Source organism: Bos grunniens, chromosome 4 (genome assembly GCF_055505025.1).
Source record: "Bos grunniens cultivar Pamir isolate PY7600 chromosome 4, Bosgru_T2T1.0, whole genome shotgun sequence".
In the NCBI taxonomy this organism is placed as follows: domain Eukaryota; kingdom Metazoa; phylum Chordata; class Mammalia; order Artiodactyla; family Bovidae; genus Bos; species Bos grunniens.
In genome coordinates, this window is record NC_141168.1 from 75,549,836 (window position 1) to 75,577,446 (window position 27,611).

At 39.0% G+C, this 27,611-nt stretch overlaps 1 protein-coding gene across 2 annotated transcripts in view; it reads left to right on the forward strand.

Moving 5' to 3' along the window:
* RELN (reelin) overlaps positions 1–27,611 on the forward strand; it is a 557,372-nt gene that overhangs the window by 475,443 nt on the left and 54,318 nt on the right. For both annotated transcript variants that reach the window (XM_086397037.1, XM_086397038.1), the window contains exons 39-46: positions 1,026–1,197; positions 1,300–1,402; positions 3,112–3,341; positions 11,045–11,265; positions 13,597–13,744; positions 15,970–16,228; positions 17,090–17,339; positions 21,257–21,425. In XM_086397037.1, the coding sequence (XP_086253163.1) occupies positions 1,026–1,197; positions 1,300–1,402; positions 3,112–3,341; positions 11,045–11,265; positions 13,597–13,744; positions 15,970–16,228; positions 17,090–17,339; positions 21,257–21,425 (1,552 nt within the window). The remainder of the gene's footprint in view (positions 1–1,025; positions 1,198–1,299; positions 1,403–3,111; positions 3,342–11,044; positions 11,266–13,596; positions 13,745–15,969; positions 16,229–17,089; positions 17,340–21,256; positions 21,426–27,611) is intronic.

Consider the following 27,611-nt stretch of genomic DNA (forward strand, 5'->3'; position numbering starts at 1 on the left):
ATTCTAAGTCATGCTGCTAAGTCACTTCAGTTGTGTCTGACTCTGTGCGACCCCATAGACGGCAGCCCACCAGGCTCCCCCGTCCCTGGGATTCTCCAGGCAATAACACTGGAGTGGGTTGCCATTTCCTTCTCCAACGCATGAAAGTGAAAGTAAAAGTGAAGTTGCTCAGTCGTGTCAGACCCTCAGCGACCCCATGGACTACAGCCTTCCAGGCTCCTTTATCCATGGGATTTTCCAGGCAAGAGTACTGGAGTGGGGTGCCATTGCCTTCTCCGTCTAAGTCATGAGTTGACTCTAAAATATCCTGCTGCTGCTGCTGCTAAGTTGCTTCAGTCGTGTCCGACCCTGTGCGACCCCATAGACAGCAGCCCACCAGGCTCCCCCGTCCCTGGGATTCTCCAGGCAAGAACACTGGAGTGGGTTGCCATTTCTTTCTCCAATGCATGAAAGTGAAAAGTGAAAGTGAAATCACTCAGTCATATGCAACTCTTAGCGACCCCATGGACTGCAGCCTACCAGGCTCCTCCGTCCATGGGATTTTCCAGGCAAGAGTACTGAAGTGGGTTGCCATTGCCTTCTCCGCTAAAATATCCTGAGTTGCTCCATAAATAGACTAGTTAGTGTAACTCATTTATAAATCCACAGGCTGACCATCCATCCTCATAGATTCAGGCATGTTACAGATTCCCTTAAACCATGAAAGCATAACTCAAAGCCCACTCTTGCTGCTGGAGGGTCCATGGTACCATAGCACTGCTGTGACAGGAAGTGAAGCAAACTCTTACCAGTCTTCTGAAATTAGTGAGGCTCTTTCATGCAATGTCAACTTAAAAGGATTGAAAGCATAATTTTTTCCATACTTTAATCTGATAATACAGTATTATATAGTTTGTGCTTCTTTTTCTAGAAGGCATATGTTTAAACCAATAGTTACTGAGTTCCTTCTGTCCTTTCTTCCTTTGAGCAAAAATGTTCATCCAAATTTCACCTTTGAAAACTTGCTTTATCCAAAAATGCCATAGGTAAGAAAGAAGAAATCTGGATTGTTGATGACTTCATCATTGATGGAAATAATTTAAATAACCCCGTGATGCTTCTGGATACTTTTGACTTTGGGCCCAGAGAAGACAATTGGTTTTTCTATCCTGGTGGTAACATTGGTCTCTATTGCCCATATTCTTCCAAAGGAGCACCGTAAGTATTTAATTGAAAAGTTAAAAATAAAGCCACTGCTCTGTAGAGATCACAATGAGCTTTTGCCTAAATGGATTCCTTGGTGTTTTCTTGTGTTAACAGTGAGGAAGATTCAGCTATGGTGTTTGTTTCCAATGAAGTTGGTGAGCATTCCATTACTACTCGTGACCTGAATGTGAATGAGAACACCATCATACAATTTGAGGTACTTGACTTTGTTCTATTAGTAATGCTTTAAATTTTATCTTGAACAAAAGCTAGGAAAGAGGAGGAAAATCTCAGATGATTTCATGCATTATGACTTTCCATTTTTGTGCAAGGACAAAAGAGGTTTTACATCATAATTCATTTTTATTAGCAGAATGTATTATCCTACTAAAGTTTATTTCTGAATTTTTAGTCCTTTATTTACGATATAATTTCCTCACCTACTACAATGAGAAATTGTCAAATTATTTCAAACATTATAAAAATGAAAAGGACTATACTATTCTTGTGCTATTTTTCACAATTTTTATGTGTTACTTAAGACCCAGGTTAGTGTGATTATAGTCTATACCAGGCCAGCACTTTTGTTTAATATTTATCATGATGTCATGAATTTTACAGATAAAATAATGCTTACTATTTTTTTTTAATTTCTGTATATTTCATCACTCTTTATGGACTCCTTTTATTTTTCATGACAGAAATTTTAAATGTATAGAAAAAAAAACTTTTATATATTTTAAAAACTTAGATAAAATCAGCAGAACCAAAGATACATTGTGCTAAGGTTCAATAGTCTTAACTTCTGAAGATACTTTTTCATGGTTGAAACCTATACTAATCATTGGACAGGCTTAAATTAGTGCCTAATTGTGTCAACAAAATTTTTAATATTTGCTCTAGATTAATTGTATCCTCTAAATTAGAGTTGTTTCTTTCATCTTAAAATCAAAGACCAAATGATGCCTTAGTGGAGAAATTATTCTCTATTCTAAGCTTTCTGTTATATTTTCTAATTTTTTAAGTAACTTATATAACCTTGTTTTATATTTTCTATTATTTATGCTTTAAATGTTAATAAAAAGTAATATCTATGGCCCTTTCAAGAGTTCTGTTATCAAAAGAATCTAGGTAGAAATAAATGCCTATAGGTGGTAAAGTTTACTCAATCAGAATAGTTTACCCATCAAAAGAAAAGAGGAGTAACTTCAACAAGAACAAAAATTATAGAAATATATCCAGTTGCTATGACAGCAAGAAAATGTTAATCCCAATTGGAAGAGGGAAATTTTTTTCATGAAAAGAATCGCATCCATTTGTTTAAGTTTTAGTTTAATTCACTTGAAAACATGAAAAAGGAATGAAGTGATTGTTTCCCTCATGTTTAAAAAGTCCTTTCTGAGAAAGTTCTCACTATGCTGGGAAATGGTGACAACAATTTTATTTCATTCTGTTTTAATATTGAAAACATACTGGAGATTCTCCATGTGCAAAACTTGGGATTGTTTGAAGGTGTCACAAGATGAAAAATAGAAGGTCTTCCCATCCAGCAGTCTGAAAAAAAAAGCTAATGGTTAAAATTAGAGAAACAATCTTTTCACTACAGTTTGTATGAGTTGGCAATGAATGTGGGCTAAAGGTAAATTTTGGAATTCCATGCCAGTCTCTGCCTTATTCACTTCCTAGCTTTTTATAACAATGAGGGAAAATAAATTTTTCATGAGGCCCTTTGAGGTTCTTTATGAAAAAGTATTATTTAAAGGTAATATGCAATATTACTCAGGCAAAACAGATTTTCATGGTGTTAAATATTTCAGCAAGACAGTTCCCAGGAAAATGGACCCTCGAGAAAATAATGAAGTGGTGAATCATTTCAAGGCTTGTTGCTCTGAGGTAATTTGTATCATTTTTTTCTTCTTTGTCAAGATCAATGTCGGATGCTCAACTGATAGCTCCTCTGCTGATCCGGTCAGACTGGAATTTTCCAGGGACTTCGGGGCAACCTGGCACCTGCTGCTCCCCCTCTGCTACCACAGCAGCGGCCATGTCAGCTCCTTGTGCTCCACTGAGCACCACCCGAGCAGCACCTATTATGCAGGGACCACCCAGGGCTGGAGGAGGGAGGTCGTGCACTTCGGGAAGCTGCACCTTTGTGGGTAAGGACCTACTGCTTCCAGCTATGTTTTTCTCATTTCACAGTTTTCTTCACGATGTCATGGCTGACTTGCCACTTTATCAGGGAAATGTCCACCTTACGTTTCTTCCTCAGTTCTCCACTGAAAGCAGATCAGTGGATGTTTAAAACATAGGACACTGAGCTGACATACTACTAATTCATGGTTTGAGTGTGTGTGGGTGCTCAGTTCTGTCCAACTCTTTGTGACTGCATGGACTGTAGCCCTCCAAAGTCCTTTGTCCATGGAATTTTCTAGGCAAGAATACTGGGGTAGGTTGCCATTTCCTACTCCAGAGATCCTCCTAACCCAGGGATCGAACCCACATCTCCTGTGTCTCTTGCATTGGCAGCTGGATTCTTTTACCACTGAGCCTCCTGGGAAGCTAAAGAACATTTGGCTTGAAGACAGATTTAAAAGAGCACACCGTAGGCAGCACCCTATCCTGAGTTTTATATCTACATGGGTCTTTATTAGATCAATTAAGAAGCAACAGAAATATAGTTTTTCCCCAGTGTTATAATCTGTCCCCCACCTCACAACTTAAATGCAGTTAGAAGTTTTACTTTCAAATATCTACTTATATCTTTTGTGCAAGGAGAGGGCACATATGGAGGGTGGAAGCCGCAGAATATTCCAGGTGTTTCATAAAATATATATATATATACACACACATAAGCACTCTTCCCCCAGGTATTTCTATTTTTTCAACCTCTCTCAGTATTCTTGTTACATATATGTGACTCTTCCATTGAAAAGTTATTTGGAAGTAAAGAACTTCAATCCCAATAAATATGAAATGAAAAGTATAGTTCAAAAAATAAAACTAATAATATAGGTGAACAAAGAGAGAAAGTCAACAAAGTGGCCTACTTCAGAATTTGTCTTTTCCCTCAGAATAAAGAACTTACTCTTTTAGGGTATTTAAAAAAAAAAACTACTAATATTATACTTTCAAGATGGGGATAGATTTACATTCCCCGTGTGAAACTCAGCATAAATAGAAGTCTCAAGTCTTCAAGCAAAAGTACTAATACTTAGAACTTTTCCAAAAGGGTGAAAGTGCTCTTCAAAAGTCTTCATTGTCTTTGAACATAAATCCATTCACTCCTCATGATACCATCAGCAAAATTTTTGTAATTTGATTGCTAAGGACTCTAATATTTTATACTATTGAGTATATAATTTATTAATTCTTACTGTTATACCAGGATACTGTTCTAATTATTAGAAAATCTAATTTAAAAAAAATAAGCATTACTAAATAAAACATCCTCAAGATTCTTTAGAAGTGATAGTCGAGGAAGCAAGGAAAATCTCTGAAGACCATAAGAATAGATAGAGCTGATGACTCAGTCAGCACAACCAGAAAGCTGCTATTAGGGTGTATGGAGGTGGGGTGTGAACCTGTCTATATAAGAATTAGCAGGGGGAAATAGCTCAGGAAAAAACTTTTTACACAAAGTCAATTGTGTTATTTAGGATTATATGTTATAAGAAATATAAAGAGGCTTACCAAAAGCAGTGGAAGAACTTACTAGAAACATGCTAGGAAATCATGGACTCCACTGAGAAAGTGTGAGGACATCAGCAAAAGGAGTTTGTGATCCTTTTTGTCATGTTAATAGTAACATCACTCATCAAACTCCAGCTCCCATTTTCTAGAATTCTTAATTCTACATTTCTAGAAAATAAAATCTGAGCCAGTCAGCTATGGCCAAAAGACCAAGAGCTGCAACAGAGGGATAGATGCCCAAAGTCCATGTTTATAGGAAGTACTACTGTCCTTTAGTCACTAAGTCATGTCTGACTCTTTTGCGACCCAATGGACTGTAGCCCTCCAGCTCCTCTGTACATGGGAATTCCCAGGCAAGAATATTGGAGTGGGTTGTCATTTCTTTCTCCAAGAGATCTTCCCAACCCAGGAATCAAACCCGTGTCTCCTACATTATAGGTGGATTATTTACCACTGAGCCACCTGGAAAGCCCTTATGGGCAGTGTAGACAGGGAAAAATGGTTGGATAGCCAATCACTTTTACACCTATGACCTATACCATGGTCATTATGGTATTGTGAAAAGCTCCAGGTTTTCGTTTAAGTGGACTATTAATTTCTTCCAATGGCTCAGGTAAGAATTAGGTTAAATAGAAAACAACCATAAAGATAAGGTGAAAGCCATGAGTTTAGATTGTCTTAACAACTGAGACATGCTTCCGAAAGTTCCTACATGAAAATAATCCATTTAAAGGCATATGAAATAAGATCACTGCCAAACAGAGGTACTGAATGAAGCTCCCCACCCCAGGACAGTATTCCAGGGTCCCAGAGCCTGCATCACTATCAGTTGATTTTGCCCACCAGGCTGTGCTTATACGTGAGGCGTGGTGATATAATTTGAGCAAGAGAAATGCAGACATCTATATTTTTACCTACTGATATTGGGATTCAGTTTAAAATATGCCTCCTCTAATTATAAAAGGTACAGAACTTAACCATCTTGTTCTTTGTATTCCATGTGATTTTCATTTCTACGAAAAGAAAGTAAACGTGTTAAGGAGGCATGCCAGCTTTTACAATGGTATAAACTTACCTTTCAAACTGACTTCAACGGTTCCTGCAAAGAGAAGAATTTGCCTTAGAAGTGTTCTCTAGTCCTTGTTCAGGAAAACAGTTAGCACTCTTCTTAAAACCCACACAGGCATGAGTTGCTGGAAGGCAAAAGTTAAATTTTCTCCAACTCAGTGAACCATTCCTTGGTTTGTATTCAACATGGTACATAATAATGGCACAAGTGCTAGATGCTAAGAAAAATATATTACCCGTGTTTAAATCACCCTTTTATGTGCACTCACAGGATACTAGGTACCAAAAAACTATACTAAGTGTTTCAGGTGTAGAAATGGCATTTTTGCCATTTCAAATGTCAATTCACATTTGAAGTGTTAAGTATTGAGCTTCTATCACATATTATTCACATCACCCTTGTGTCTTTTTCATTTGGAGTCTTTTTGTCTTTGAAACTTCCTAATTCCTTTTGCTTTATACAGTTTCATAATGAGTCAACCAAAACCCCTTTTTAATGAAAGCACTGCTGTGTGCTTGAAATTTAAAGTTTACATTTAAAAAACAGATCCTTTGAATACCACTAGCCTGCGAGAACAGACACTGACATTCACTAGGGAGGGTGGCAGTGAGAAATTTTCAAAATAAGATTTCAGCAGATGGGGAACCACAGTGAAACCAGACCCTTCAGTCCATTTATCATAGTACTTGCAGTTTCTGTGTCAAGACAGGTGAACAATAATAAATATCCAACCAAGGTGGTTCATTTGTATTCAGAACATTTGAATAAATAAAAAGTTCAAAAAAATCCATGTAGGCTTTTATTCAAAGGAAAACTCCAGCCATTTCCCTCAGCTCAGCAGTCTGAAAAGTTCAAAAGGTAGGAAGTGCTTCTTGCCAAGACTAAACTCTGACAGGTATTAGATAATAAAATTTAATTATGAACTGGCATTTTGGGGGCACCTTAATATAGTTGTAGTCTTGATATGAACAATGAAATTAGGGTTAAAATTATATGTGGGAACTTGACTCTGTCTGCTTTACTACCTACTAAACTTTAGAAGTCTAATAAATGTTTCTGATACTGACTTCTAATTTCTGTTTCTCAAATAAAAAATTATTCAGAATTTGGTTTCTATATAATTGAAAATTGGGCCAATTCATAGGGTACTAATATGAGTGCACTGGGTTGGAAAGATCCCCTGGAGAAGGAAATGGCAACCCACTCCAGTATACTTGCCTGGAAAATCCCATGGACAGGGCAGCCTGGTGGGCTGCAGTCCATAGGGTCGCAAAGAGTTGGGAACGACAGAGCGACTAACGCTTCTGACTTGTGTCAGTTCAATTCAGTCGCTCAGTCATGTCCGACTCTTTGCGATCCCATGAACTGCAGCACGCCAGGCCTCCCTGTCCATCACCAACTTCCGGAGTTTACCCAAACTCATGTCCATTGAGTCGGTGTTGCCATCCAACCATCTCATCCTCTGTCATCCCCTTCTTCTCCTGCCCTCAGTCTTTCCCAGCATCAGGGTCTTTTCAGATGAGTCAGTTCTTCGCATCAGGTGCCCAAAGTACTGGAGTTTCAGCATCAATGTCAGTCTTCCAATGAACACCCAGGATTGATTTCTTTTAGGATGGATTGGTTGGATCTCCTTGCAGTCCAAGGTACTCTCAACAGTCTTCTCCAGTACCACAATTCAAAAGCATCAATTCTTCTGTGCTCAGCTTTCTTTATAGTCCAACTCTCACATCCATACATGACTACTGGAAAAACCATAGCCTTGACTAGATGGAGCTTTGTTGGCAAAGTAATGTCTCTGCTTTTTAATATGCTGTCTAGGTTGGTCATATGCAAGGATTAAGCATCTTTTAATTTCATGGCAGCAATCACCATCTGCAGTGATTTTGGAGCCCCACAAAAATAAAGTCAGCCACTGTTTCTGCTGTTTCCCCATCTATTTGCCATGAAGTGATGGGACCAGAGGCCATGAGCTTAGTTTTCTGAATGTTGAGCTTTAAGCCAACTTTTTCACTCTCCTCTTTCACTTTCATCAACAGGCTCTTTAGTTCTTCACTTTCTGCCATAAGGGTGTCATCTGCATATCTGAGGTTATTGGTATTTCTCCTGGCAATCTTGATTCCAGCTTCTGCTTCATCCAGCCCAGCATTTCTCATGATGTACTCTGCATAAAAGTTAAATAAGCAGGGTGACAATATACAGCCTTGATGTACGCCTTTTCTTATTTGGAACCAGTCTGTTGTTCCATGTCCAGTTCTAACTGTTGCTTCCTGATCTGCATACAGATTTCTCAAGAGGCAGGTCAGGTGGTCTGATATTCAAGAAAAAGAAATGCAAAAAAGCAAAATGGCTGTCTGAGGAGGCCTTACAAATAGCTGTGAAAAGAAGAGAAGAAAAAAGCAAAGGAGAAAAGGAAAGATATACCCATTTGAATGCAGAGTTCCAAAGAATAGCAAGGAGAGATAAGAAAGCCTTCCTCAGTGATCAATGCAAAAAAAATAGGGGAAAACAATAGAAAGGGAAAGACTGGAGATCTCATCAAGAAAATTAGAGATACCAAGGGAACATTTCATGCAATGATGGGTACAATAAAGGACAGGAATGGTATGGACCTAACAGAAGCAGAAGATATTAAGAAGAGGTGACAAGAATACACAGAAGAACTGTACAAAAAAGAGCTTCACGACCCAGCTAACCACGATGGTGTGATCACTCACCAAGAGCCAGACATCCTAGAATGTGAAGTCAAATGGGCCTTAGAAAGCATCACTATGAACAAAGCTAGTGGAAGTGATGGAATTCCAGTTGAGCTATTTCAAATCCTAAAAGATGATGTTGTGAAAGTGCTGCACTCATGCCAGCAAATTTGGAAGACTCAGTAGTGTCCACAGGACTGGAAAAGGTCAGTTTTCATTCCAGTCCCAAAGAAAGGCAATGCCAAAAAATGCTCAAACTACTGTACAATTGCAGTCATCTCACACGCTAGTAAAGTAATGCTCAAAATTCTCCAAGCCAGACTTCATCAATATGTTAACTGTGAACTTCCAGATGTTCAAGCTGGTTTTAGAAAAGGCTGAGGAACCAGAGATCAAATTGCCAACATCTGCTGGATCATCAAGAAAGCAAGAGAGTTCCAGAAAAACATTTATTTCTGCTTTATTGACTATGCCAGATCCTTTGACTGTGTGGATCACAATAAACTGTGGAAAATTCTGAAAGAGATGGGAGCGACTTGTGTGACCATCTCTATATCTAGCTCCTCTGAAAAAAGACTATCTTCTTTGAACTGAGTTTTATACATAATAAAATATACTCAATTATTAATATTTCTGGCCTGCTACCTAAATATATAGATTATTTCTAAAGAGTTAACTTATCTTCAGCAATATGATAGGATAATCATCTTACAAGTAAAAAGCAAAATTACTTTTCATTTAAAGATAAATTAAAAAATAAGAAACATTTAACTAAAAATAAACTTGACTTTGTCATTTGTCTCTTTAAAATAATCTTTTGAGGGTCTCTGTTGCCAATAGGACAAAATCCAGAACACCCTAGTGTGGCTCCTAAGGCTTTCCACAAAAAGTGACATTCAGGAAACACTAACTGAGCATCTGCTATGTGTGAAACACTGCACTAGGCACAAAAAAGATTGCAGAAAAGAAACAAGTATGGGTATTGGTCTCTAGGAGCTCCTAGCCAAAAAGGGAAATAGGTGTGCTTTTAAATACTCACAGCTGTGATAGCTATAATAATGGAACCTCCATCAAAATTGTGGAAGATAGAGAAATTAAAGAGCTAGTTAATTACCGTGTTACCTAGCAAATTTACTACCATCCTATCCAAAAAATTGAAAACAGGTATTCAAGCAAATATTTGTACACAAATATTCATAAAAGCACTATTCACAGTAGCCAAAAAGTGGAAACAAACAAATGTCTATCAGTTGATCAATGAATAAATAAGTTGATTTAGCCATACAATGTAATATTACTCAGTTATAAAAAGACTATAATTCTGATACTTGCTACAGCATAGATAAACCCTGAAAACTTATGATAGGAGATTAAAGCCAGACAGTAAAGGTCACATGGTATATGATTCCATTTATATGTAATATCTAGAATAGGCAAATCCACTGAGACAGGAAATAGCTTAGTGGTTTTCAGGGGCTGTATGTAGGGGCGAATCAAAAATGACTGCTAATAAGTGCAGGATTTCCTTTAGCATGAAGTCTTGGAACTTGATGGAGGTGATGGCAAGCTAACAATGTGGATGTACTAAACACCACCAAATTGTACACTTTAAGTAGTTAATTATTACTTTTATATTATGAGAATTTTAAGTTCATTTAAAATGGACTGGTTAACAAAGCATGCATGTTAAGTCACTTCAGTTGTGTCTGACTCTTTGCCAGCCCATGGACAATAGCCTTCCAGGGTCCTCTGTCCATGGAATTCTCCAGACAAGAATTCTGGAGTGGGTTGCCACTCCCTTCTCCAGGGGATCTTCCTGACCCAGGATCAAACCCAGGTCTCCTGCATTGCAGGCCAATTCTTTACTATCTGAGCCACCAGGGAAGCCCAAACAGAGCTTGTGTGTGTGTGTTAGTTGCTCAGATGTGTCCAACTCTTTGTGACCCCATGGACTATAGCTCACCAGGCTCCTCTGTCCACAGGATCCTCCAGGCAAGAATACTGGAGTGGGTTGCCATGCTCTTCTTCAGGGAATTTTCCTGACCCAGGGATTGAACCCAGGTCTCTGGCATTCCAGGAGGATTCTTTACCATTTGAGCTGGGAAGTCCCATAGATAATGTTTAATGGAAAATGCCTCACCAAGAAAGTCAGTGTTGAAAAAGATAGAAATTCAGGTGGAGTTTTGACAGTGACACTATTGGGAAAGGCTTGTAGAAAGCAGGAACTTTATTGGCAACATCCTAGAGATTGAGGAATGTCATTTGTGGTCTTGAAATATTGAACCTTGTTTTCTACTTGAATGTGGTGCAGAGGTGGTAACTGCCCACTGCTCACTGATCAGATGTGCTTACTTTGAAGATATTATCCTGTTGGTTAGCTTTTGAAGGACTTGTATCTCTTTTCCAGATCTGTGCGTTTCAGATGGTACCAAGGGTTTTATTCTGCTGGCTCACAGCCAGTGACATGGGCCATTGATAATGTCTATATTGGTCCACAATGTGAAGAGATGTGTAACGGACACGGGAGTTGTATCAATGGAACCAAGTGTATATGTGATCCTGGTTATTCAGGTCCAACCTGTAAAATAAGCACCAAAAATCCTGATTTTCTCAAGGATGATTTTGAAGGTAATCTTTTCTTATGAAACCTATATAACTTTGTGAAAGAATTTACACATTAAGCACAGTTTGTGTCTGCTGTCGCTTCAGTCATGTCTGATTCTTTGTGACCTTATAGACTGTATCCCACCAGGCTTCTCTGTCCATGGGATTCTCCAGGCAAGAATACTGGAGTGGGTAGCCGTTCCCTTCTCCAGGGGATCTTCCAACTCAGGGATTGAACCCGGGTCTCCTGCTTACAGGCAGATTCTTTACCATTTGAGCCACCAGGGAAGCCTTGCTTTTTTTGTTTGTTTGTTTTTAACTTATTTAAAGCCTTGCTTTTAAATGTGCTCCTCAGGATTTCATCCTTGACTATATTGTCTTCTCATGTGGTACACTCTGCCTTTCAGGCTTTCCTGGTAGCTCAGACAGTAAAGAATCTGCCTGTAATGCAGGACACTCTGGTTTGATCCCTGAGTCCAGAAGATTCCCTGAAGAAGGAAATGGCAACCCACTCCAGTATTCTTGCCTGGAGAATCCCATAGGCAGAAGAGCCTTGAGGGCTACAGTTCATGGGGTCACAAAGAGTTGGACACGACTGAGCAATTCACATACACACACGCACACACAATTTGTAATATAAAAGTAATCATTAGTGAAAGTCATTCAGTCGTGTCCAACTCCTTGCAACCCTATGGACTATACACTCCATGGAATTCTCCAAGCCAGAGTACTGGAGTGGGTATCCTATCTCTTCTCCAATAGATCTTCCTGACCCGGGAATCAAACAGGGTCTCCTGTCTTGCAGGCAGATACTTTACCAGCTGAGCTACTAAGTTTCACCCTAATATTTCATTATTTTTCACTACATTTGGAACCACCCATGCCTTTGTTTAGTTCTGAACTTCATGGGATTCCATTTTTGAAACAAAATCAGTAAGAGTGAACAAGACTGTAATTAAGAAAAAATAAGGCTATTTTCTAATCAATGATAATTTTGGAAAATGTCTATATAGAGAGTTAATCTTAGATGACAACATGGAAAAACGTGTACTATAATTGAAATTATTCACAATTGTATATGCATCAGATATGCGCTCTGATAAAATTGGGAAAACGTTCTCATAAGAGAAAGTCTTAAATGTGATAGCTATCTGTGTTAGAATGGTGGTGGTGATTTAGTCACTATGTCCAACTCTTTGCAACCCTATAGACTGGAGCCCGCCAGGCTCCTCTGTCCATGGGATTTCCCAAGCAAGAACACTGGAGTGGATTGCCGTTTCCTTCCCCAGGGGTTCTGCCCACCCCAGGGATCAAACCCACGTCTTCTACATTGCAGACAGATTCTTTACCACTGAGCCATCAGGGAAGTCCATATCTAGGTTAGAAAAAGGGGATTAATTTTTTTTTCCCAAGTTGCCTGTGAATGTTTTGCAATGTATCTATGGCTTCAAGGTATACTTTAAAATTAGGTTTAGATATATCAATACAGTGGAATAATAGTTATAAAAAGGAATGAAATACTGATACATGCTGCAGTATAGATGAATCTTGAAAGCATTATGCTAAGTAGAAGACGTCAAACACGTGTCATATTTTTATGAAGCACTCAAAACAGGCAAATCCGTAGAAACAGAAAGAAGATTAATGGTTGCCAGGGTGGGTGAGGGGAAAATGGAGATCAATTGCTTACTGGATACAAGATTTCCTTTATGGGCAATGAAAATTCTGGAGCTAGCTAGCAGTGATGGTTGCACAACATTATGAATGTACTAAATGCCATTGAATCATTCATTTTAAAATGGTTAAATGGCAAAATTAATGTATTATGCCTTTTACCACAATTGAAAAAGGTCAATAACTGAAGAGATTGGTGAGTTGGTTTCAAAAGACATTATTTAATAGGAAATATTAAATTACACTGAAATTTCTCACATTAAAACTGTAGCTTTTAAAATACTGTATAACACTGGCCTGATACTGTCCTCTCAGTAGCAAGGACACAGTAAAGAAGTCAGTGGAAAGGTCTCATTACCCTTCTTTAATTCTGAACTGACGCACTCTGAGCAGCCAGTGTCTGCTTTTGCAGAGGAGCAGAATGGAAGGAACAGTTTGGCTGGACCATAGATACTAGGGAAAGGCCCCCTTCCTTTGTCATGTGGACCCTTAAATTATACAGCCAGTGTTAAACAATTCAAACAAGCTAAAATGTTGAAAAGACCTCTTACCCCCAAATCTATGACTTAAATATTTGTGACTTCATATTTTAAAACTACACAAAGCATTTGGCATATTCTTTTTAAAAATATGTGGCTATATTTGGGGTCATAGGTAAACCACATTTTCCATTCTTTTCAGGTCAGCTAGAATCTGATAGATTCTTATTAATGAGTGGTGGAAAGCCATCTCGGAAGTGTGGAATCCTTTCCAGTGGAAACAACCTCTTTTTCAACGAAGATGGCTTACGCATGTTGATGACACGAGATCTGGATTTATCACATGCTAGGTAATCATTTTTAAATGCTGTTGAAGAACTACCTTGTAATGTAAAGTAGCAGAATGTAATCAAGTCAAAAAGAAGCAGAGATCTCAAGGACAAGGCCTCCCATTGGAAATGCTATGCTTCTGGCTTGTCAAAGACTCCATTAAGACACAGTTTACACAATTTTCATTCTAAAACTGAGAGAGATCATGCAATAACTAGATCAGAAATGAAACGGAGCTAAACAGAAAGAGGCTAATACCTGGTCTACTAGGTGGTGACCAGGAAATGACAATGTTTACCTTGTTTTAACTTTAAGAACATAATCTTCTTTATCCACCGTCTACAGACTACTTTTCAGTAGCACCTGGTCTATATAGAAATTATTTACCATGCTCAGGAGAAAGCGTGATTGAAATTCAGTGTGCTCACAGATTATTCACCATTAATTTTATATCTATTAACAATTTAAGAACGTCTAAAGCGTAGGCTTGTTGTTTATAAGCATTTCTTTCCAATGATTTGCTCATACATTCGAGTCACTCATTTTCTAAATTAAGCACAGTCACTCAGAAGCAAACATTTTAAACTGGCTCTGAGGATTATGTCCTGTCAAGATGTGTATCCCTTGATCATTTGATGAGCCAAAAACTTAGCCAGGAAAATAAAAAATACAGTTTACAATGTATAAAATGGAACCCTGACCTATATTTGCAAGTGAATAAAGAAATCATGTTCTATCTTTTGAAATATTTCAGAGTATCTTAAAATATATTTTAACATATCCTCCTCTTTCTCTTAAGTTGTTTCATTTATTGAATTATAAGTTTGATCATGCTTCATATAAAATATAATTCTATCAATAAGAATAATTTTACAGTTATAGAAAGCAAAATTTTATTTATCCCCATTCTATTTTAATGCATATGGTTTAATTTACTGCTCTTTATCTAAGAATTATCACTGGCAACTGAATTCTCTAATTTAGAAATTATTAGGCTTTTCTAAATAATTCTTACATGGTTTATCTATAACTAAATTAATATAAACATTTTCCCAATACAAGTAGACAATATACTAAAAGTGTTTCTCTGTAAACAATTATTGTTTTTATAGGTAAAAGCTTTACAAGGCAGTAATCATGTATTTTTTTCATTAATCCAATGTTAAAAACTCTATTATTTATCTCATCTCAGTAGCATGCTGTGTAGGATTTGCATATATTGACCTCAAAATGCTCCATGTAAAATCCCAGTTTTCTCGGGGTTATAAGGTAAATGAATGTCCTGATAGTGGATATGGGGGAGGGGAGGAACCCATGAAGAATGCATGATTTTATATATGAAACTGATAACTTTTATTATATGCCCCAATATATTTCATATGTTTGACATGCATTCATAATTGGGTATGTGTATTGGGTTACATAGGAAACGTATTTTGCATTACCAGCTAGCACAGCAGCCAGACCAGGAACCAACAGCTCTCCTGCCAAAGATAACATGTGAGCTGGTTTTCATTGGCAGCCCAGCTGCCACTCTGTCCACCTCCCTGCCAGCTGGGAAGGCTGCCACTGGCTGACCGCCACATCTTTCGATGACCAGTATCAGCCGTCCCAGATGCAGCAAGAGTCAGAGGCTGGCACTGCCCACCATCCACACCACCCCACACTCATGCTCCCCTGCTCCTGGCACAAAACGCAGACAAGAGGCTCAAGCTTAACACACCTCTTCCAAAAAATGTCTGGCCTTTCAAAAAGAGATGCTACAACTGGTGAATTTAAAAGTATCTCACAAAACCAATAATATGAGATCTGAAAAACTACTGGTAAAAAATGGGAATGGATGATTTTGTGGATAAATGACATAAACTATATTAATTGCATTCTTTCAGTTTCAGATACTAAAAACAAGGATACAGATTTATCTTAGATAGATAGCAATACACACTCCCAAATTTGGACTGCTCCCATCTTCTTAAAGAATAGCCAGAGGGCAGGATAAATGCTCAAATCCCTCAGACACTCCCTTGTTGGTGGGTGGTGGGGTGGAGGGATACCAAATATCAATATGGATACAGAGTAGCCTTTTTCAGACTTCACATTTTACTAACTCCCTTTCACATTTAAAAGGGAAATCAAACTTTGGAACAATTACTTTGAATGTTCATTAAATCATCGTGTTCATTAAAGCTGTGAGTTCCTCCTATTACCCTGTGCACTTGTCTAGAGTAAATTTTACTTGTATCAGATTTGTGCAGTTCTTCATGCGACTAGGATGTGGTAAAGGTGTTCCAGATCCCAGGAGCCAACCTGTGCTTCTACAATATTCTCTCAATGGCGGCCTCTCGTGGAGTCTCCTTCAAGAGTTCCTTTTCAGCAACTCCAGCAATGTGGGCAGGTACATCGCCCTGGAGATACCTCTGAAAGCCCGTTCTGCTTCTACTCGCCTCCGCTGGTGGCAACCATCTGAAAATGGGCACTTCTACAGTCCCTGGGTTATCGACCAGGTCGGTCCCTTCAAGATTAACTATTATAATTTTGTCATTTGCACTGAATGTGGCTTTAGAAAGCAGTTAGGCCAACCCCTTGCTCAGTAGAGGAGGTCCAGGACCCACAAGTTGGGTGACTTACCCAAGGGCATGTTACTAGATTAGATATGGCATTTAGCTTCCTTTCATTCTCTGGTTCCTCAAATGTCTGAGCCTATAAAAATGAATGACACAATAGAAGGCCCAGGTCCTGCTCATAGAGGATTCTGCCATATGGTTAGAGGGACTTTATTAACCGTGATTCAAGGCTATAATTCTCTGAAAAGGAAAATGTGCAAATTAGCATTTGTGCCACATACAGTAGTTCCCATATCCTCTTTCCTAACCTTTGAAGAAAAAAAATAAGTAAATCTCCCTAACATCCTTATGAACAGTTCTAAAGGATCTTCATACATAATAAAATGCATATCCAATAGAACTCAAAGAACTTGTTAAAAAAACAGTAGAATCCCTGCAAAGAATTGGAACTGAAATGCCTTAGGATACAACTGTTCTTAAATAGAAATTTTACTTGGAAAAATCACATATAACCAAATTTTGCATTCCCAGCTTGGGTGCATGTAGTTTCCAAAGGCACAGTTTGGCCCATGAAGGCTGTGAATGGTTTTGTCAGTCTTTCAATTTGTTTCTGTAGCTTCTTGCCAGATGGGCAAGCAGACCACATAAACAGGAGCATTCTGAAAGGCCCCCTAACATTATGCTTGCTGAATAATGCCAGTTCTGAGCAATCTGACAGATAAAAACAAACAAAAAAAGGACTGAACTTTCTCATGTCTCAAAACCAAATTGAAAAGTTTTTCTTTAAAAAATATATTTCAGATCCTCATTGGAGGAAATATTTCTGGCAATACAGTCTTGGAGGATGATTTCACAACTCTGGATAGTAGGAAGTGGCTGCTTCACCCCGGAGGCACCAAGATGCCTGTGTGCGGCTCTACAGGTGATGCCCTTGTCTTCATTGAAAAGGCCAGCACCCGTTACGTGGTCACCACGGACATTGCTGTGAATGAGGATTCCTTCCTACAGATAGATTTTGCTGCCTCCTGCTCGGTCACAGATTCTTGTTATGGTGAGTGTTACCTTCCTAGGTGGAGCAACAAGCATGTATAAATGAGCATCCATGACTGCCACAGTCAAAGGACTGAACTACACCTCCAAGAAGTCTCTAAGTAAAACACAAGTGCACTTTCAGTCCAACCACAACTGCATTCTTAAAAATGTTGTGGGTAATTTGAGTTTTAAAAAGCCTCAGAATGTAAACTTATTTTAAGTATATGTTCATGAAGACTTCTTTTATATATGTGATACCCAAAGATTTGTATGATTTTGTAACTCCAGATTTATTTAATTTATTTTTTAATTGAAAGGTAAGTGTTTTACAGAATTGTATTGGTTTCTGCCAAACATCAACATGAAGCAGTCACCAACATGAATTAGTATACATATATCCCTCCCTCTTGAACCTCCCTGCCACCTCCCTCCACATCCCACCTCTCTAGGTTGTTACAGAGCAGCAGTTTGAGTTCCCTGGTCATATAGCAAATTCCCATTGGTGATCTATTTTACATATGGTAATGTAATTTTCCTCGTTACTCTCTCCTCCTGGTGGCTCAGACAGTAAACAATCTACCTGCAGTGCAGGAGACCTGGGTTTGATCCCTGGGTCAGGAAGATCTCCTGGAGAAGGGAATGGCAACCCACTCCAGTATTCTTGCCTGGAGAATTCCATGGACAGAGGAGCCTGGAGGGCTACCATAGTCCTTGGAGTCACGAGGAGTTGTACACGATTAGCGACTAACTCTTTCTACATTTTCTCTCCATACATCCCAACCTCTCCTTCCTAAATCCAGAATTTTTAGGTATCATATTTACAGACTAAAAGAGTCATCACATAAGGAATGTCAGAGTCAGCAGTAGGATTTACACACACAGGGTTTTACACGTGTTTTAATTCGTAGGGTTTTAGATTAGTCCCGTTATTGTCTCCTTTCCATTCTCCCAGGATTCATGAAATTTTATTGTTACCATTTTGCCTAATACTTTCTGCCATTGTGGATCATAGTTTAGTCTAAACCACCCTGACTGTAACTAGTTTTCATCTTCTAGGTTGTACACCTACACACATACCTTACACACACACACACACACACACACACACACACATACACGGACCTATCTTAGGAGCAATAAATGCTGCCATCATTGCATAATCGGACACTTCACTGGAATTTGCAGATCCATCAAGATTCTGGGGACTTCCTAGTCTTTCGCCACCCTGTATCACTGTTCTTCCAAGAGATCTAAACTAGAATGTTCACAAGGACCTTGTTCTATTTTAGATTCTTGGGGCCTAAAATCTGGAGAAATTTGTTACTTCCAAGGTCCTGCAAAATCCAGATTTTTCATATTTCCATTAGGCTGAACTTAATGGACAGATCTTAGGGAAAAGCTCAGAAGTGCTCTTTCTACCTTGGACTCAATCAATCAGCATAAACTAGTCAGTAGAGGTGGAACTTGAGAAAGTATTAAGGTATATAGCCTGTCTTCACACAGTCCAGTTGAGGGGATGCTTCAGAAAGTTAAAGTCCAATAAATGACTAAATCAAGTGCTTGATGGAGTGGTACTAATGCAAAACTGTAATGAGAGTTCAGCCAAGGGAGAGATAACCAATGGATGGCCAATCCTAGAAGTTTGGGAAATTTCACAAAGAAGCTAAGTATCAAGTGAGCATTGATAGTTGGAGTGAATTTGAAGGGTAAGTGAGGAAGAAGATACCCCAAGCTGGTCTGATAGCATAATGTGGGAGTTCTCCTGGTCCATGGGAATACTATAAGCAGACAAGCCTGAATAGACAATATTTGCATCTAATGGAGGAGGACAGAGTGCTGATTTTGAAAACACAAAGGGACTTTTCGGTCCTAGACACCCACCCACTGTCCATAGACACAATCAATGAGAAACCAAAGAAGTAAGTTATGACATGGCCGGCCAGACTGCAGCGGAACCAGGACTGAGACTCTGCCCATGTAAGCCCAGTCATGTGTATTTTCTATTGTGGAGTAGGGCAACTTCTTGAGAAAGATTGAACTGAATAAAAAAATAAAAGAGGAAAGTGGCTAATCTTTGTTGGCATCAAATTAAGAAGGGCATTAAAAGGCAAGCATAGGAATTTGTGCTTGACAAAGTCATGAATAAGAGGGCATGAGTGCAGGGGGGTAGTATGGTGGATTTTAAGGAGATTAGCCCATGAACCAATGAAGGTGGGTAAAGAAGAATCCTGGCAAAGAAGTGTTGGTGGATATCTCTGTAGGAGGTGATGAAAACTTGCACTACTTGCCATGAACACAAATAGAAGAGATAAAACTAGTATGATACACTGAAGACCAAAAGGAAAGCAGCAGCAGACCTCAAAGCCAGGTGACATATTGAACATAAAGGGTAAAGAAGAAAGAAGTAAATTTTCTAAAATAATTTCTAAATTTTAAACCCAGAAAACTAATGCAGGAGCATTGTCACTGAGAGAATTTGGTAGTTAAGAAGAGATGTTTACGTGTATACTTATTGCTGATTCATGTTGATGTGTGGCAAAAACTAACACAATATTGTAAAGCAGTTATCCTCCAATTTCAAATAAATAAATAAGAGATGTTATTTATGAGAGAAAATGAGTTTTTATTTAGTTTGGTGCAAATAGTTTGAGGTAGAGATATCCTTTAATGTGGAGGGCTTACAATGTAGAAAACAGGAACTTTGTACTGTTCATCACACTATGCCAGCATCCAGCACAATGCCAGGCTGAACAAATTTGCTGAATGAATAAAACCAACTTTGAGATGCAAAATTGGGATATTTGGGCACAGAAATAGTAGTTGAAGCCCAAGGAGGGTATGTGTAGAATAGAAGGCCAGAGATGGAGGCTGGAAAGATGCCCATAGCTGGGCTAGTTAGCAGAGAAGTCGGAAGGAAATACGACAGGAGATTCAGAATAATGTCTTGCAAAAGAAAGGGACATTTCAAGAATCAGGGAGCCATCAATAATGTCCAGTGCTGAAGGGAGGACAGGAACAATGAATAGTGAGACGAGCCATTGTATTTAACTAAAAAGGCCACCAGGAGCCTTAGAGCAGTGAGTGGTACCACGCTGGCTGCACAGGAAAGTGCCCCCAGGGAACTTTAAACCTCCCAACATCTTGGCCTGCCCCACAAGAGTGAAATCCCAATCTCTGCAGATGGGACTCTGACATTGGTACTTTCTAAATGTACCCAGGTGATTTCATTGTGCAACCGAGACTGAGAATCATGGTCTTAGAGAAGGCAATTTCAATAGGGAGGTGTGGACTGAAGTAGTTTATAATGTCAAGAAGGGACTAGAGAGAGAAATATAAAACATAGGGTATAGGTTGAATGTTTTGGAGGAAGAGAAAGGAAAAAAATCTCGTTCTGTAGACCCACAGCCTGATTGCCCATTTGGGCATGAATTTCATGACTTTCAGCTACTTCTTTTACTTCTCTGATTTCCCAGTATATTCCATAACACAACAAAGCAAGGCTATATAAGAGTATAAAAGAGATTTTTCAATTTCTTAGGAGTTTCTCCTAATCAAGAGAAAATTTGGCATAAGTTGGTCAGGATCCCTATAGAATGGTTAAATTTTAAGAAATCTGCTCAATTTTTTAAAACTATTTTAAAAGGAACCATTGTAACGTATGGTTGCTATGTTCTGTATTTGTATGTTGACCTTTAAATAAACAGACAAAATATACTATAGTTATTATAATATGTAAGTGATATCTAGTTTATATATTTGTATAACATATGTGCCATAACTATTAGATTAAATAATAAACATATCAATTTTAACTGTTACTATGATCGCTTTAACTATATATAAAACAATAAATTAAAACATATGAAAACATAAGTAATCATGGTTCCTGGATCATCAGATATGTATTTCTAACCAGAATAATGCCTTCTGTTTCAGCTATTGAATTGGAATACTCGATAGATCTTGGATTGTCCTGGCATCCATTGATAAGGGACTGTTTGCCTACCAATGTTGAATGCAGTCGTTATCACCTGCAGCGCATCCTGGTGTCAGATACTTTCAACAAGTGGACCAGAATCACTGTGCCTCTCCCGCCTTACACCAGGTATGAATGTTTCTGCATGTAGTGAACCCAAATGCAATATAATTTTCATGTCCAATTTCAGAACAGCAAGATTAAATGTTATATGAGATTTTGTTACGTGTTGATGATATTGCCATGCATGAATTTATTAAAGTGCTGTAAATAAGTAAAAAAGAAATCAGTTTTTATGGCGACATTGTTCTGTGTTTTCCCCAAATCCAGGTCTTTACTGACTTTTATCTCTAGTGTATTTTTCAAATGGTATATGAAAGAGAACAGTGCCAGATCAGTAAGCTTCTCTAATTTATTATGCCAAGAACAAGTTCATTATGCCAAGAACAAGTCTTAATGGATTTAAATGGAGTCTATTTTCTGTCAGTTAGACTACTGTAAATATAGCAGTGAGTGGTATATTAAATGGATGTAGCACACAAATGTGTACTAAAATTACTGTTTACTTTTGAAATTTTGTTGTGAGCAGTATCTTGAGAATTACCACCTGGAGCATTCTTTTATGTGAAAAACAATTGTGAATGCTTCTTCCTTGTATCTTTAAGAAATGACAGTATCTTATAAAACTGACTGGTAGATGCTGGTAGAAAAGTTGTCTAAACTATCTGTATATTGGCTTTCGTGTTGGAGAAAAGCAGAGAATTCACCTTGCCTGGTGGGATAGTGTTACATGCCTCTCTCTCTTTTCACCATCTAAGTAGAAAGATAATCAGTTGCTGCCTTTAAGAAAGAAGCAAAGCAACCAAAGCAGTCCATGGAATAGGAGTTATAGTTTGGGCTCATTATCATTCTCTCCCTTCCACAAATGAAGAAGGAATAAATCTTCCTAGCAAATGATCGTAAAATTTAGCCATTCATCTAGGGCATAAGTTTTCCTGGGATTTTCATAAATGGGATGGTTTCGGTTACTAACAGCCCAGGGCTCCTCTACAATTGCTGGCTCAGGGGTACAAGACTATATTAACTGTCAGCAGAGTTGCCAAGTTTAAATGAGATACGTGAGATTTAGTTGCTCATTAAAGGTATTGCCATGCATGAATTATTAAGGCAATCTTAATAAGTAAAATAGAAAAAAAAATTCCATTAAGGCAGTAGTCTTTTAAGTCATTATGAATTCTGTGAATTATTACCGAGCTACTTGGTAGCATTTTGCAAATAAATGACATTCTAAGATAAACTGCAGCTCATCATTATACCCTTGAGTCTTTTACGTAAAAGTGATTAATCCTCATCTTTTAATCTGTCTTTTGTCTCTTGCACATACTCATATAATATTTTTGACCCTTTCAAATGTCATTTGAAAAATCTGATGAGCAGCCATTTCATCTTGTTATCATATTGAAAATACGCAGTTTGTTTATTATATTACCCTCCAAGCTCATGTTGTACAGTGGTCTTAAAGACAACACTGGTTTATAAAAAGGCCCTCTGGGTAATTCAGAAATAAATGTACATGGATGGAACCCAAGCCAGACCCCCTTCTGGTCATGCTCTGCACTATGCCAAAGATCAATTAGAACAAGAGCCAGAATCAGAACACTTTGTCTCAAGCTCGTCAGTGTACTTTATCGGCTCTTACATACAGTTGCTTTTTAAATATGGTGCTTTCTTATTTTGAGCTGAACTGCCTCAACATCTGCCCAGTACTGGGAATTCAATGTTTATGTTGCCCTTCAGGACAGAATTGAGGATTTTAGTTTGTAGTTCTTCACTATAAACAGACATGATGCTGATAACTTAAAGTCACGTGCTTAAGTGGGGATTAAGAGTGACTGTGACAATGTGCCAGCTGTAGGTTTGCTCACTCACTAATCATGTGACCACAAATCTAGGATACCATTATTGTTGGCACAGTGGTAGAAAGAGTCAACTGAGGTTGGGTGTCCACAAATTGACATCAAACCATTAGCCAAACTGAAATGACTGGTAGTCATCAGTAGTGATTATTCATTCATTAAGTCAATCATTAAGCATGTATTTTTAAAGTATTTAATCATGAGCTAGATCTGTGTGAGGGGCTGAACTTAGCCCTGCCCCAAGGAACTTTCAGAGAAGGCAATGGCACCCCACTCCAGTACTCTTGCCTGGAAAATCCCATGGATGGAGGAGCCTGGAAGGCTGCAGTCCATGGGGTCGCTAAGAGTCAGACATGACTGAGCGACTTCACTTTCACTTTTCACTTTCATGCATTGGAGAAGAAAATGGCAACCCACTCCAGTGTTCTTGCCTGGAGAATCCCAGGGACGGGGGAGCCTGGTGGGCTGCCGTCTATGGGGTCGAACAGAGTCAGACACTACTGACTCGACTTAGCAGCAGCAGTAGCAGCAAGGAACTTTTAGTCTAGTGGGGGAAAGAAACCAATGGTAATCAGAGAAGTAAATGCGAAGTGCAACTCCTAAGTGATGGAGGAGCCTTGCATGGTGCTAAGAGATTATACATTATAGAGAGGTTTGTCTTGATGAAGAAGGTCAAAGAACACTTTCTTGAGAAAATTATAATTGCAGTAAGAGTGAAGGAAGGATAAATGTAAAATAGGAGAAAAGTAAAGAAAAGTGTGGCCTGGTGTGCTGCAATTCACGGGGTCGCAAAGAGTTGGACACGACTGAGAGACTGAACTGAACTGAACTGAAACAGAAGTGTTCCAGGTAAGGAAAACAGCCAGCAGTGGGAAGAAGCAGGCATATTTGAGATGCTGAAAGAATGAATCAGACACCAAGAGCGAAAGTGGGGTGAGGTGTAAGATGATGTCAGATCACAAAGAGCATTTGTTGGTTGTACTAAAGTTTTAGGGGTTTGTTATATGAATGCTGGAAGCCTGATAAAGTGCTTTGGGAGTCACAGACATAATCAGATTTGCATTTAGAAAAGCTTATTCTAACTGGAGAACAAGTTGGGGAAGATAAGAGTAGAAGTAGATGTAAAGATTCCCTTAAAGAGATAGTAACTGCTGGTAGCTTGGACTAAGATGTGGCAGACATGAAAAGAAGGGAATGAATTCAAGAGAAATAGAGGCAGTAAAATTGACTGAGCTTAATGATGAAAGGTCATAGGACTGTGAGGGAAAGAGCAATGCTGAAGATGATTTCCTGGTCTCTTGAGTTGGAAAACCAAACTGAGGCTGGTGCTTTTCATCAGAAAGGGAACAGTAAGACTAAATACAAGATGACATCACACTGCACTCCAAACATTACTCTGTTAAAACCTAAATGAATTGGGGTTGATAGATCCCATAGTCTCTGCTGCTGCTGCTGCTAATTCACTTCAGTTGTGTCCGACTCTGTGCGACCCCATAGATGGCACCCCACCGGGCTCCCCCATCCCTGGGATTCTCCAGGCAAGAACACTGGAGTAGGTTGCCATTTCCTTCTCCAATGCATGAAAGTGAAAAGTGAAAGTGAAGTCGCTCACTAGTGTCGGACTTATAGCGACCCCATGGACTACAGCCTACCAGGCTCCTCCATCCATGGGATTTTCCAGCCAAGGGTACTGGAGTGGGGTGCCATAGCCTTCTCTGGATCGTAGTCTCTAATCCTCCCCATACACTGATAAAGTTAGATCTTCATGAAAGGAAGAAAAAGAAAAAAAGACTGAAAAGCATTGGGTTTAGTGGAGGGCTTCCACTTTTCAGCCCTGTGAGCTTCTAAGTAAGTCATTTCATGTCCCTAAGTTTCAGTTTCCTCATCTGAAAAATGAAGATTTTTTACCATATAAAAAGCTCATAAATGTACATGGTAATGTTTGGGACATTGTAAACATTTACTGAAATGTAAGTCATTTTTACTCCTTGGAAGAAAAGTTTTGACCAACCTAGATAGCATATTCAAAAGCAGAGACATCACTTTGCCAACAAAGGTCTGTCTAGTCAAGGCTATGGTTTTTCCAGTGATTATGTATGGATGTGAGAGTTGGACTGTGAAGAAAGCTGAGTGCCAAAGAATTGATGTTTTTGAATTGTGGTGTTGGAGAAGACTCTTGAGAGTCCCTTGGATTGCAAGGAGATCCAACCAATCCATTCTGAAGGAGATCAGCCCTGGGATTTCTTTGGAAGGAATGATGCTAAAGCTGAAACTCCAGTACTTTGGCCACCTCATGCAAAGAGTTGACTCATTGGAAAAGATTCTGACGCTGGGAGGGATTGGGGGCAGGAGGAGAAGGGGACGACAGAGGATGAGATGGCTGGATGGCATCACTGACTCGTTGGACGTGAGTCTGAGTGAACTCCGGGAGTTGATGATGGACAGGGAGGCGTGGTGTGCTGCGATTTGCTGTGGATAGCAAAGAGTCGGACACGACTGAGCGACTGAACTGAACTGAACTGAACTGAAGTCATTTTTACTTTTATGAGTTAACCACATAATCACATGTGTTAACCATATCTCGGGTTTATTACCAGACTTCAGTCAGACTGAGAAGTCTTTCTCATTTAGCTTAACAAAATGAGCTCATAGTAACGGTAAGACACTGCCTTAAGATACTGCCCTGGAGGAGGTTACAACCTGATTATGGGAAAATAAATAGCTTAAAACTAATACATACCGAATATAGTTTAAAGCTTCACTGAGGAACGGTCTGAAAATGCTATAGATATTGAGTATTGAGAGACAGTGTTAAATGCCAGAGTTAGAGAGGATTTCGTAGAAAAGATGGGCCCTGGCCTCAAAGAATGGCTAGGATTTAGGAGGGTAAGGAAAAGAACTTCCTAAATTAGGGGAAGAGCATGACCATGTGAGCCTGGGATAAGCACAGAGGTTGCTGATTAAAGAGGGAGCTCATATCTAAAGCTGTGGGACATTATTTGTTAGTAAAGTTGGGTTAACTTACAGTAAGCACTAAAGTGAGGCAAGGGGCTTCCTGGGTGGCTCTAGTGGTAAAGAACCCACCTGCCAATGTAGGGTACATAAGAGACACCAGAAATCCCCTGGAAGATCAAGCCCTGGAAGATTCCCTGGCATGGCAACCCACTCCAGTACTCCTATCTGGAGAATCCCATGGACAGGAAGCCTGGCAGGCTACAGTCCATAGGGTCACACAGAGTCAGATGCAACTTAGCACACATGCAAAGCAAGGCAAAGAGTTTAGACTTGTGGGGGAAATGAACCATGGTGAGTTCTGAGCTGAGGTTATTCTTCCAAGGGAAAAAAAAATGGGAAAATAGAGAGACTCAAGTAAGAGAAAGACAAAGGCATTGTAATAATGATGGTGCATGAAAACAAGAGTCTGGGCTACAGTTAACATGAGAGTGATGAAGCAGATATTACTGGGCATTTCAAAGAAAGAATTGGTAAAACTCAGTCGTTAACTTCTTCATTGCACACATCAAAAGATGACTCTAAGGTTTGAAGCCTGTGAAAATGATGAGAAAAAGAGAGGAGTGAGCTAAAGCTGATTCCAAAAAGGGTAATATGGCAGATTTAATCAAATGATGCTGAATTAAATGTGATGGAAATATCCTTTTGACAGGGCTATGAAGACTGGAGCCCAAGGGAAGATAATAAACCTTGGAGACATGAGCACAGAGGTCATAGGAAATGCTGTAAAACTGCAGCAGCTCTCCAGAGGAGAGTATTTAAAAAGAAAAGATCCCTAAATTTAATAGCAGAATGAGTGGAAATAGCTATTAGAGGAACCAGAAGGATTCGGTCAGGGAAGTAGGAGAATAAGAACATGGTATCCAAAAGCCAAGTGAAACTAGAATATCAAGCAGGAAAAGACAATCGTCAGTGACAAATGCTACAGTGAGTTAAGAAGCAAGTTTCACAATAAGTTTACTAGAGTTTTTCAATAAGGACATAGTCAGTGACCTTCAAAAGAATAGTTTCAGTGAGATACTGGAAATGAATACAGCTTGTCTGGTGCCAGAGCCCATGGACTTAACCTATCGTACTAACTGTATTAGCACTGCATCTTTCTTGCTTGCCTATGAGTATGGTCCTAGAAGAGATAGGCAGCGAGGATGCCAGGAGTTCTTGAGAAAGACTGAAAAAGTAGGAAGATGCTGAAATCAATTTTGTATCCCCTAATCTGAATCTGCCTGCTCCTCTTTAGTAACTCCAGACCTAAAAATAACAGGTAGCTCAAGTGGCATCATAGGTTCTTGAAATGTCATCTGAGAACCAGGGTGAGTCAATGGAAGGGCAGGTAACCTAAATCCACCTAGAAAGTCGGGGAAGGGGAGCTGCAACAGGAAGGCTCAGA